The sequence below is a fragment of the Zootoca vivipara genome, chromosome 14, assembly GCF_963506605.1.
Source record: "Zootoca vivipara chromosome 14, rZooViv1.1, whole genome shotgun sequence".
NCBI lineage: Eukaryota > Metazoa > Chordata > Lepidosauria > Squamata > Lacertidae > Zootoca > Zootoca vivipara.
In genome coordinates, this window is record NC_083289.1 from 38,890,913 (window position 1) to 38,903,850 (window position 12,938).

A 12,938-nucleotide genomic window follows, 5' to 3' on the forward strand; every position below is an offset into this window, starting at 1 on the left:
TGGGAACCAGAGACCACTGAGGGACCCAGCTGGGCCTGCAATTGCTGAGATCTAAGCCTTCAAGACCGGGACGCGGGTGGCATTGTGGGTTAAACCACAGAACCCAGGGCTTGCCGATCAGAAGGTCGGCAGTTCGAATCCCCGCGATGGAGTGAGCTCCCGTTGCTCGGTCCCAGCTCCTGCAAACCTAGCAGTTCAAAAGCACGAAGTGCAAGTAGATAAATAGGTATCGCTCCAGCGGGAAGGTAAACGGTGTTTCCGTGCACTGCTCTGGTTCGCCAGAAGCGGCTTAGTCATGCTGGCCACATGACCCAGAAGCTGTACACCGGCTCCCTCGGCCAATAAAGCGAGATGAGCGCCACAACCCCAGAGTTGTCCACAACTGGACCTAACGGTCAGGAGTCCCTTTACCTTTTTAAGCCTTCAAGATGACAGAAAATCATGCAAGCTCCTGGAAGTAAGATCAATTGGAAAAGGACATGGAAGGTACTCAAGAGTTATGGATGCAGAGCACCTCTGATGGAGCCTGGACCCAACAGGTGTGGGAAGCCTGGCTTGAGTTGGCTGGGAAGAATGAAGCTAAACTGCCTGGGATGAGCGAGTGAGGATAGCCCTATTCCAGTGTTAGGTCTAGCCCTAGCCATGTTTGAAGAACACATGGAGAGGGTGCCCCACCGGGGACTTTAAGTTAGAATCCTCCCAGTTGCAAACTCAACACAGAATTCCAGTTCATGGAAGGTATTCTAAGCCCATCCAGCTCCTTTCAGACCATCAGTCTGGAAGTGGACTTGGCAGGGTCCCTGTTGGGGGCAGGGAGGGCACACATGGCGCTGCTCCCTTCCACCTGTTTGTCAAACATGATTAGACCAAACATCTGACTAGGGCTACCCTCACTCACCCTGTAGGATCATATAATTGTAGAGGTGGAAGGGACCCCAACAATCATCTAGTCCCAAGTCTCTGCAGTGCTAGAATCATCCCTGTGTGCTTAATGGCACATTCTGCTTCTTCTCTTGGTCCCTGTTTTTTGGCTTCCCAATCCCAGCTAGGCATCCGGTTGGCCACTGTGAGAAGAGGATGCTGGAGGAGATGTGCCACTGCCTGAACCACCAGACTCTTCTGGTGTTTTTATAGAACCCCTCCCCAAATGCAGTACTGTATAATTGAGTATAATTTAATAACACATATATAATTTCTAATGCACTTCCAAATTCCAGACACAGCAAAGATGCGCATGTTGAAGAACTGAAATGATCGACGATTCTCTTGCTTTTTCCATTTCAGTATTCTCTTCATGCGACTGAAATGCCAATGGATTATTAGGCAGCCACACTCTTATTAAACAATGGGCTGGAATTGATGGTCATAAGTGGCACTGACAGGCACAAGTGTCTCTTGATTAAATTAGCTGGATAATTTGTGTGATTGGTGCACAAGTGTGTCGTAATTAGCCGACTGGCTTGTTTGCTGTAGTCTTAGGCACTATATTTTCTAAAATGCAAACACTGCACCACATGAAAATACACACAACCAACTAGTTACAGGTAGGTAGCCATGTTGGTCTGCCGTAGTCGAAACAAAATAAAAAAATCCTTCCAGGAGCACCTTAGAGACCAACTAAGTTTGTCATTGGTATGAGCTTCTGTGTACATGCACACTTCTTCAGATACCTTCTTATATTTGTCCACCTAGACCAATATTTTCTACTGCACTCTTGGCTGGCAGGTGCTCTCGTTTCTCCAAAAAGAAGGGTGCCTTTTGGATCATCTGACCCCTTTTAACTGGAGAAGCCAGGGATTGAATTAGGGATCTTTCTGAGAGGGCCTGCCAAACAGGTATCCTAGCATTTCAAGTGAAAGGTGTACAAATGTCTAATTTTTCAGGGTTCCCCCCCCCTTAAAAATGCAATCATTAGCAACACATGTGAGCCAGAATTCTGAGCTGTAGCTCCTTGGGAAGTGCCCAAACCATTCTGACACATTGGTGAATCAGGGATTATATTAGAAACCTGAATGACAAATAATTACATTTCGTTTCAGTTTCCCCCTGTTCACTCTTGGAAGGCTCCTTAAATCATGGTGCCCCCCCTTTTTTTGCTTGGGAAAGGGTCCATGATACACATCAACAAAGCATTTTCAAATCTCTTCTTGAATGGACAAAGCCATGGGTATGTGTCAAGTGTTATATTCCTAAACAGAAAGCCAAGACCTACAGAAGTGGCAGGCAGGCAAGTGATGGCTCTGCTCTGCATCCACAGTTGGAGGCAGTAACGCTTCTGAAAATCAGTTCTGGGAACTGCAGGAGGGAGGAGTGCTCTGGGCATAGCTGCCAAGTTATCCCTTTTTTACAGGGATTTCCCCTTATGCTGAATAGGCTTCCTCGCGAGAAAAGGGAAAACTTGGCAGCTATGGCTCTGGGGTTTGAGTTGTGCATCTGTTGGGCCACTTCTGGCATCTGTTGGCCCACTTCTGTTGGGCCCTACAGGCATCTGTTGGGCCACTGTGAGAACAGGATGCTAAGCTATTGGCCTAATCCATGTGGCCGTTAAATCCCATTGCTTTGGACTAGGATCATACCCTGTGCCTAGAATTCTATACTCACCTGTTGTCAAGCTTCGGGGAATTGAAAGTAGCATTCTTACCTGTTAGTTTCCTTAATAATCACAGAGACAGACAAAGGAATGCATATCTCTCTAGAAATGGTGTTGCTCCCAGGAAAGGTTCACCCCCTCCACCCCCATTAATCTATGTCACTCCTACGGGGTAATCTGAGCTTGTTGCCACTGTGCTCTCTGTTCTATCTTTTTTAAAGAAATGATTTATTATGCAAATACAAAACAAAAGCAAAGCATACACACATCTGGCAAAAAAGAAAAAGAAAAGAAACACACACACCCCTACATAAAAACAAAACAGGTACAAAAATAAATACGATACGAAAATGGAACAAATTCAAAGAATATAAACAGTAACTGACTAAGAAAGACATCCCATGGCTAAAACAGATCCTCTGTATTTCATTATATACCTCATCTTGGTATGAGGAGTCATATTGTCACTCGTTTATTCTAAACCCAGCCAATCCTGATTGTTGAACCTTGATTTGATAAATAAGTATTTAGGCATTCCCATTCCTTCTGGATAGTTTTGTTAGACTTATTCCTTAAGGCTTCGGTTAGCTTAGCAAGTTCCAAGTACTCGCTTAACTTTTGTAGCCATTCTTCTTTAGTTGGTATATAATTACCCTTCTAATTTTTGGCTATTAATACCCTAGCCGCCGTTATTGCATAGAAAATTGGTCTTAATTTTTTTTCTTTTGGAATTATACTATTTATTATCCCAAGGTGGAATGTTTCTGGCTTTTTATGAAATGTAATTTCTAATAGTTTTTTTTTTCATTTCATTGTAAATCGTGTCCCATAATTTTTGTACTCTCAAAGCCCATCTAGTCTTAGACAAGGGGGGTCTGGAATGCTTTCCAAGGACACTGAATCTGCCAGCTGTCTCTCTCCTGGCGTTTCCTCTTCTAGCTGTTCCTCACCCAGTATCTCCCAGCTTTTCCCCTCTGGACTATGCCCCTCTGCAAACCGCTGTTCTAAACCAATACTGTCCTCCTACCCTTGGGAAGGTTCAGAAAAAAAGGTAATGGGCTCCCACCATTCCTCCTCAGTCCAGCCTCTGACACCTGTGTTGAAGACCCATCAATCTCAGTGGGATTTACCTCTGAGCAGACATGTATAGGATCCTGCTGTTAAAAGCAATCCTAACTCACACACTGACTTACGCAAACAATATAATACAATAATCACACTGGCAATCCTTCTGTTAAACATACAAAATGTTGTTTTATTTCCTCAGTTCCAAATTAGCACATTTTCCGGCCAGGTTATAACAAAATTGTCACTGAATATTTCCACAACAAAAGAAATATTGATACAAATAAGTGGTTGTGTGTTGTTGTTTTTTAAAAAATTATATATACATAAGATTCAAAATAATATAATAGAAGATGGGTTAAAGTAACACTATTAGTTTATAGAGCCAGATTTGGCTACCATATATACAGACACTATCTCAGACTTAATACCCTATTTCTTACGCTCAAAAGTTAAATGGAGCAAAAATCCAAATTGCTTCTTCTATCCATTACTTTCAGTGTGTGAGGCTTTACAAAAGTGTAGGTAAGTTGCATCTTAAGAGTTTTCGGTTTCCCGTCATTTAATTAAATTTAGAACCATCTGGATATCTACCATTTCAGATCATTCAATATTCACTGGAGAAAGAAGTAGTGCATGCCAGCAAATTGTCACTGTGTAATCGGAGATACATGTATCCCAGCAGCGAAATGCTCAGAAGAATTGATTATACGCAGGCTGAGACATCTATTGAAGAAGCCACTTTATGGAAATGCAGAGGAGAGTGATGTCTCCTTCAGTGGTATCATGGAGAACATTTCAGTCAATTGACATTGGTAGAGAACAGGCAGGGGAAGGAAAACAGGCCTTGTGAATATAGAAATGCAGCAATATATATATTTTTCAGAGCTCCCCTAAAGCTCTAGATGCCCAGGTTAGCTAGAAGTATGGTAGTATTCTCATCTAGAATCGGTTATCATGTGGTCAGTTATCCAAGATCACATGCCTTGTTATGCCTTGTTATGCCTGACTTTCTCATTTGCTATCTACCTGCCACTGGAAACTATCGGGCTGGGGTACAGGAAGTTCAATTTGCTTTGAACTCTGGAGTGGTGTCAGCCTCTGGATGGTGCATAACCACCCCAAGTTTCCAGGGATGGAGGAGGGTCTGGCAACAGCAGCAGCAGCAGCAGCACCTGCCATAGATGTAGTACAGCTGGATCCAATTTTGCAGCTCACAGCTTAGGAAGAGTGAAAGTCTATTACTGGTAGTTGTAAAGAATTCAGGAACAATGAGTGTTTATAGCATAAGGAAAACAAAAACAGGAAATGAAAGGGGGAAGATGGATACATCGAGTTCTTTGCTCCTAGTTCACATCTTTTCATTTCCCCAAAGGACTGAGGTAGAGCTAACATAATCTTGCTCTGAGTGGTGCGCAGGCACTAAAAAAGGTGGGGGTATGAAACTCTCATGGGATGCGGGAGGCGCTGTGGTCTAAACCGCAGAGCCTAGGGCTTGCCGATCGGAAGGTCGGCAGTTTGAATCTCCACGACGGGGTGAGCTCCCGTTGTTCGGTCCCAGCTCCTGCCCACCTAGCGGTTCAAAAGCACGTCAAAGTACAAGTATATAAATAGGTACCGCTCCGGCGGGAAGGTAAAAGGCGTTTCCGTGCGCTGCTCTGGTTCGCCAGAAGCGGCTTAGTCATGCTAGTCACATGACCCGGAAGCTGTCTGCGGAGAAACGCCGGCTCCCTCGGCCTATAGAGTGAGATGAGCGTGCAACCCCAGAGTCGTCCGCAACTGGAACTAATGGTCAGGGGTACCTTTACCTTTTTTGAAACTCTCTGCAAACAAAGAATCATGCATCCCCTAGGAATGTGGTAGGAAGGATCAGCTTATCTGGGCTTTCCCAAAGCCCAGCTGTGAAAGGGGGAAATCAGCCTAAGGAATGCAGATCAGTACAGGAGGAGTCTCTCATATACAAGGGCTGTGGGCCACAGCTAGCACACACACAAGCTCACCAAGGGGATACAAAAACAGGAACTGTAAAAAAAAAAATGTAAAGTGCATGTATGCCACAGGTGAGTTCAAAGCACCAGGTAGCGGTTAAAAACAACTGCACACAAATACAGTCTCCAAATTGCGTTATTTCATTGAAATGTAATGTAGGGATGGGGAACCTCTGGCGTGTGGGCCAAATCCGGCCCACCAGGCCTCCCAGTTTGTCTCACAAGGCTCTTCTCCTCACCCCAAATCACACCCAGTGAACCCACACCTGATGTCAGGTGTGACACAGGTTAGAGACACAGCTAGATCCCTGCAGAAAGCAGGATTGAACTCTCCAAGCATCAGCTGATGCAAAAAGAGTTCAATCCTGCTTGGTCACTATCTGCCCTCCCCTCAGAGGTCAACACTGAATGGTGGGCCAGACAACTCACCCAGTTGTCCCAAGCTGGCCCACAGGGTGGGCAGAAGAGAAAAGGTTCCCCACCCCCTGGCAGAACCAAACAGAATGTAGATTTCTTTTCAAATTTCTTGGTTTTTCTCTCAATGCATTAAAGTGATATATTAGGTACCGCACATCTTCTGTGCTTGCAAAAAAGGGCATTACTGAAGAGTTACTAAATTAATACTGAGGAAGGTGGGAAGGGCCAAAAGGAAGGCAGTGCGAAAATGCAATAGGAGTAAACAAGTTCAATTCTCTTTCACACAGAAACAACGGAGCTCAAATGTGTTCTCAAGAGTGATTTGCTCCAAAGGCCAACGGGGACGCAAGTTTCATATTGCACTAAAGAACACAGAGCTCCTGACTGAGTAACCCGGTGAATCGCAGCAGCGTGGCTTTGATCCCCCCTCTTGATAACTGGGCAGCATGACATCAGTGGGACAAAAAGGGGAAAGTGAGTTCCATTCAGGGTGGTGTTTTAGCTGCTATGCAAGGCTTCCAAAGGGGTGGCCGTGTCAGCCTTGAGCCCAACAAATTCTTGGTGGCACAAGCTCTCATGGGCACTAAAGTCCATGTCAACAGGTTGTTGGGAAATAAGAGGGTGGTATTAGGAGGGTCCAGAAATCCTACAGATGCACTGAAAGCACATGCAAAGGAGGGGTGGTATCCAATGTCCTTTTCCCATTGGCACAAGGATATCAGGGGGAGGAGAGTGGGAGGGGGGAGTTCTGTTGCACATAAATTCTTGCACTGATGGGATAAGTGACTCCACCACCAAAGGCATTAGCCAGAGCCAGGACACCCATGGGCGGCATACAGTGGTACCTCGCAAGACGAATGCCTCGCGCAACGAAAAACTCGCTAGACGAAAGCGTCTAGCGATTCTTCGTTGCCTCGCAAGACAAAGCTTTCTATGGCCGCGTCTTGCAAGACGTTTTGGGGGTTTTTTGCTGCTTTTTTGCCGTCTGCCGTTTGTTTCCGCAAGACGAAATTTTCGCAAGACGGGACGACCCGCGGAACGAATTGTTTTCGTCTTGCGAGGTACCACTGTACTTGGCTGCCTTGCAGAAGGACTCTATGCATATGCATCAGTATGTCTGGAGGGCTTCTCCACGTGGGGGGGACCCTGGTCCAGATCACCCCCTGCCATGGAAGTGCTATATATGCAGCTAGAGCCAGCTGAATGTCCAGATTGTGGGGGGAGGGGGCGCATAGTGTTTCTTGCATGTAGGTGCAGGGATAGCCCCTCATACATTCTTTCGACATTTGAGTCCTAGTAGCATTAAGTGAAAATGATCTGTACTTTTTTTTTTGCAGTTCGCTGCCATCCAAAAGTTTGCAACCAAACGAATATTTCAAGAAAGTAACTCTTAATAATGAAGGGTCACACCCAATGTTAGCCCATGAAATGAATGGACATAGATAACTTAGGTGAAGCTGAGTCGGTTAAGTGGACATTCATCGTCTACTGAAGGCCATGGAGGTTTTTGGTTCCTAATTCCATTCGCCTTCGGCAGTCGCTGCTCTTGAGTTCCCTGTGGGCATCGCTCTGAATGTTCAAAGGTGGCACCCTGAATAGGGGATTGTGGGCGGAGCAAAGTGGGGACATCAAGAGGAGACTCCGGAGTATCCAGAAGAAACGTAATTAATAGAGCATCTTGGACTGAAGGGGAAATTGGGATAAGGGGACTCTTGAGCAGGCTGGAAGGCTGCCAAATTTCTATGGGCTCTGCAACAAAGGCCAGCAATTCACAAGGACTCTCTCTTTTACTGCAGCTGAAACATTAGATGCACTGTATGAAATGTACTTTCTGTCTTCTAAACACACACACACACACACACACACACACACAAACCTTTCTCAAAAAGGCCCCCTTCCGGGAATTTCTGAGTTTGCTTCGTCTGAGTTTTCAGATCTGAAATACTTACAAGCTGGTGCCACTTTCTTCACCATTAATACGACATGACAAGTGACTTCTCCTTAGCACCTCAGCCGTTCCAAGCCCCATTCATTACTGCCGCATGGAGCCAGCGGATGCTAGTCCTTAATACATTCCTATTCATTTCATTTGACAGCTAACAACTAAACATGTTTTCTCTCTCCTCCCCCCCCCCCTTTATACAATGAAGCATTCATTTCAGGATGGCAAATTGAACCTCTGCATATAGGTTTCCTCCGTGAGCCAAATTCCAAATTTACTGCCATTGTGCCTTATCTCTCAACGGCTTGCTGCACTCAACTCTGTCACCGTGTTTTACGGCTGGAGGCCTGTTTCCTCAAATTGAGGCAGATTTGTTTATTGCTGCTCCCTGAGCAATGCCCTGTGCAAATAGGAGAGACTTAAAAATGATTAATCATTTTTTAACAAGTTGTGATATAATGGACATATTTTGTGGGGTCTTCTGAATTATTTCAAAACACACACACACACACACACACACACACACACACTGATTTATCTAACTTAATGGGAAGCTTGGTTTAATAAAAATGTTAAGCCCATTTGCACACAAATGGGGGGGGTGTTTGTGAAATGTGGAAATGTGAGGAGATTCTGGGGCTGGGTTTTGTCAATGATAGCGACTATTCCTCAACAACATTTGCCTCCAGATCTCTCTGTGGCCCTTCTTTCTTTAGAGAATGCTGCCAATCCTCCTAATGCTTACAAAAATCTGGTGTTTATGTTACTCTCAGCAGCCAGATTGGAAATGGCCCAATCCTCAAAAGTTCCTTGCCAAGAGGAATAGTTTACTAATGTATGGGACATTGTTTTATCTGATCATCTGATCAGACATAGACGTGTAGTCCAGGTGAAGCCAAATCAGATAGTTTTGATGCACACTGATTTCCTTTTTTGGGGATCATATGAATAGGGCTAGTCATAGAAGGGATGGTCCTGCCCACAGACTTCAGCTGAAACAGGGACAAGGGGTGGTGTAGTGGTTAAGAGCAATGGACTCATAATCTGGTGGACCGGGTTCGATTCCCTGCTCCTCCACATGCAGCTGCTGGGTGACCTTGGGCTAGTCACACTTCTCTGAAGTCTCTCAGCCTCACTCACCTCTCAGAGTGTTTGTTGTAGGGGAGGAAGGAGAGAGGAGATTGTTAGTCGCTTTGAGACTCCTTAGGGTAGTGATAAAGCGGGATATCAAATCCAAACTCCTCCTCCTCCTTCTTCTTTGGCCACCCAGATGTTGCCGGACTCCAACTCCCATCATTCCTGGCTATTAACCACACTGGCTGGGGCTGATGGGAGCTGGTGTCTGACAGCATCCCGAAGGCCACAGGTCCCCCCGCATCCCTGACCTAAAAACCTTGCCTGCGGGTTTGCAATATAAAACAAAACAAAAGGCTGCAAATGCATCCAAACAACATCTTGTTGTGTGGCAAATCTCAAAACTAATCGTACCGGGCACCCAGATCTTTTCTGTTACCCCCCAAAGTCAGAGGACTTTTGTCCCAAGGACAGCACTGTCTACAACAGGACCAGTGGTCGGGGAAGATGGGAATTGTAGTCCAAAACATCTGGAGGGCCGCAGTTTGGGGATGCCTGGTCTACAAGCTGAACACTTCAGTGACGAGAGCACACGGTTCTCTTTTCTCCATTGGGAGGCTTTGCAAACACTTCCTGTTAAATAGTCCCGATGCAGGATGGTATCTGTGCATTTGGGGATCTGTGGTGTAGACGGGAACCAGCTCCATGTAATTCATGCTCCGCGTAAGAGGAAATTATAATACTGCTATCATTTGGGGGGGGGCGGAGATCACCTAAAGCAACGGAGCAGATGCATCGCCAGAAAAGTAGTGTTAGATTTGTGGAAGAAGGAGGGCGCTTGGGAGCACAGCGATCACAAAATAGGACTGTGTCTCTACCATTGGGTGGAATAAGGCACCTGCCTTCAACGGCACATGCTGTGTGCATAGCAGGCAGCTTGCCCTCCATCCCCTAAGCTAGCGTGCTGCCTTCAGGTGCAGGAGAGAACAGAGTCCCATCACCAGTGTTGTAATAGGACTCAACCACGCACCGGTTGCTTTCTGTAAACATAATGTGAGAGATGCCGTCCTGTCCTGCCCTGGTTGCAAAATGAGCCTATACATGATGCAACAGACCTGCTGTGCTGGTGCAAAGGGGCGAAAGGAACAGAGTTTATTCTTGATTAAAACAAAACAAAACCACAACACTCACAGAGATGTAGTATTGGGTGAAGCTTATTATGGAAAGTTAAAAAAAAAGCTACGGTGTCCTTTGCTATCTATGGCAGTGCAAAGTGTGGGTGTAGCGAACCGCACTCCAGTTAAATCATATTAGGATTCCGATCAGTCTTAACAACAGCTTCCCTTTCAGCTGTCCATGCCGCATCCTTACCCGAAAACATTTCAGCAAGAGGTGACAAGCAACATTCGGAAGCCCTCAGCAGCGCCGCTTCATGTGCCTTAAGCAGGAAGAGGTGGAAAGAATAGCCTCAAGCGCCTACTTATTTTGGCACTGAGATTATTATTACTTTTCAAAATAACATGCCACCAAGAAACCAATAATGGGAGTTCAGGCAAATCGCTGGGAAACTCTCTCGTCTTCTGCAAAAATGCCCTCCCTACCACCTTGATCTCACCGACTGCCACTAGCACATTCCTGGTTTCAGTGCGGCCCACCTCCCCTTAAATCATAGATATTTTGTTTGAGGAATCAATGGTGCCACAGGTTCATTTGTCACATGCCAGAGGATCTGACCAGGTTCCAACACTCCTGTTCCATTTTTGCCCAAGGAACAGTTGCTTGATTTGGGGGGAAGAAAAGAGGCAGAAAATAAAATAAATACCCCAATAGCTCTAGCTGCAATTGTACTGCTGGAAAATGGCATCCTGGTGAATCCACAAGCCTTGTGACATTCCTTTGAGGATCTGAATGCAGAGCGATGGCATCAAAACTACAGAAACTCCCAATATCTGAAAGGGGCTGGAGTGTGCCTCTTGAGAAGCCAAAGAAAATATGAACCAATCCTATTCATTTATTTTTAGTCCTGGGCCAAAAGGCCTCCGATTGTTTGGGGAAATGGCGTCCGCCTCAACTGTGACCTGTTTAATCAGAATAGGGACCTTTGCGGCAGATGGTTCCCCTCCTGGCTATAAATTCAGTGCTGTTGTATTTTCCTTCTGCCCACAGGCTTGTGTCGACAACTGCACAGGACAGAACCAAACCAAAAGGCAGCTTAAAGTACACGGTGCTAGTTGGTCCTAATTATCCAAAGAGTCAAAGGTCACCACTCTGAGGCTCCGGGTTCCGTGGGTCTCTTTGATGGCTCCGAGGCAGCCTTGGGAACCGGGTCGTCCCGCGTGGCCTGCTGCTCTTGCTTGCAGAATCTCCCGGGGGTTGGAAATCACTTTAGCGAAAGGAGGGGAGGAGGAGGGGAGGAGGAGGGGGGGGAAACAAGGCACAAACAAGTTCATACTGTGCATTAAACAAGCCTGTATTCCCACCCACCCCGGTATGTGGGGAAAGCAGATACCAGAACACAAAGGTATGTGCTGATGTGTGTATTATCTATATCTACAATTAGTTTACTGGATCTGTACCCTACTCACATAGTGACCTAGGGGATGGATTAATCAATTACACCATTATGTTCTTGCAAACACAATAATACAAAAACAAATTAAAAATGCAAAACTCCATGGCCTGGAATTTGGAGGCCACACTAAACCACCGGAAGTGATAGACAATGCAAGAAACTGGTGGTGCTCTGATGAAGGTTGTGCTAATGATGGACCGATGTATTGATGCAGAATGATATACAATAGTAATACATCCCCTTGAGGAGCTTCACAGTCTATTCTGACCTGCAATAGACCGACTCTCATGAATGAATTGCTTGAAAGGAACTTACTTGTCTACTACAAACAATTATTGGAAAAAATATTGCTTACCCAGCAGTCATTCACAGGCTATAGACTCCTCCGAAAACTACAGTATAAAAGGAATAAGGTTGTACTTTTCTTTGTTTTCTCAGTGGACTCCACAAGACTGTTTTATGCCTCATGCGCATGCACAGAGGCACGCATGCACGGACACCATTCTGATCCCTACCAAACTCCCCAAAGGATTTGTGGGGTGGAGCGCAACTTAAAATGCAGCCACGCATCACCACCCTTCTCCAGGTGCAGCCACACCCACATTAAATTGGAGGCGACCGACCCTTTTTGGTCTTGGGGCCCTGTTGCCTGGCTACAGCTCCTCTGAAGATGGCATGTCAACAATGGGTTTGGCCCAAAGGTGGGCATGGCTCAAAAGCTGGTGGAGCTTCCTCTCTGCCCAGCCCTATAATGGGGAGGAGAACCTTTCAGACGATTAATCCAAAGAATGGAGACAGTGCAATGTTGCCTGGCCCTGGCACCTTGGCTTGAAGGCCAGTGCAATCTGTGAGCCAGAAGTTTGCCACCACTGCGTTAAATGAATGACCGGAGCAACCTATCTAGAATCAATGCAAAAAACAACAACAACATTTAAAATGGTACATTGATCCAATGCCAAGCAGACAGTTAACAGTGTCAGAACGATGACTCGAAAAGTGGTGGTAATCAAGAGCAATCAAAGGCTTGCGGGGTGGCAGGAAGCTTTCACCTGATGCCTCAAACTAAGAGACGTTAAAGGGAAGGCGTACAAGGTGAAGTGTGTGGCTCTGAAAGCCCTGATCTCTTTGCTTACAGACCAGGTCTTTAAGAGCTGCTTCATCCTCAATACAGCAAGCCTAGTTCAGGGTGATACATACTGTTGGCCAGGCGTAGGCAAACTCGGCCCTTCAGATGTTTTGGGACTACAACTCCCATCGTCCCTGACCACTGGTCCTATTAGCTAGGGGTGA

The 12,938-nt window shown here is 45.9% G+C and overlaps 1 protein-coding gene across 12 annotated transcripts in view; it reads right to left on the reverse strand.

Moving 5' to 3' along the window:
- SNX29 (sorting nexin 29) overlaps positions 1–12,938 on the reverse strand; it is a 266,797-nt gene that overhangs the window by 14,575 nt on the left and 239,284 nt on the right. For 7 of the 12 annotated variants that reach the window (XM_035130592.2, XM_035130587.2, XM_035130593.2 and 4 more), the window contains one exon: positions 9,853–11,459. The exons of 3 other annotated variants lie outside the window; for them this stretch is intronic. In XM_035130592.2, the coding sequence (XP_034986483.2) occupies positions 11,330–11,459 (130 nt within the window). In that variant the 3' untranslated portion in view covers positions 9,853–11,329. Of the gene's footprint in view, positions 1–9,852; positions 11,460–11,487; positions 12,041–12,938 lie in introns of those variants that run through there. 2 more of the 12 variants (XM_060282869.1, XM_060282868.1) reach the window with 2 other exon arrangements.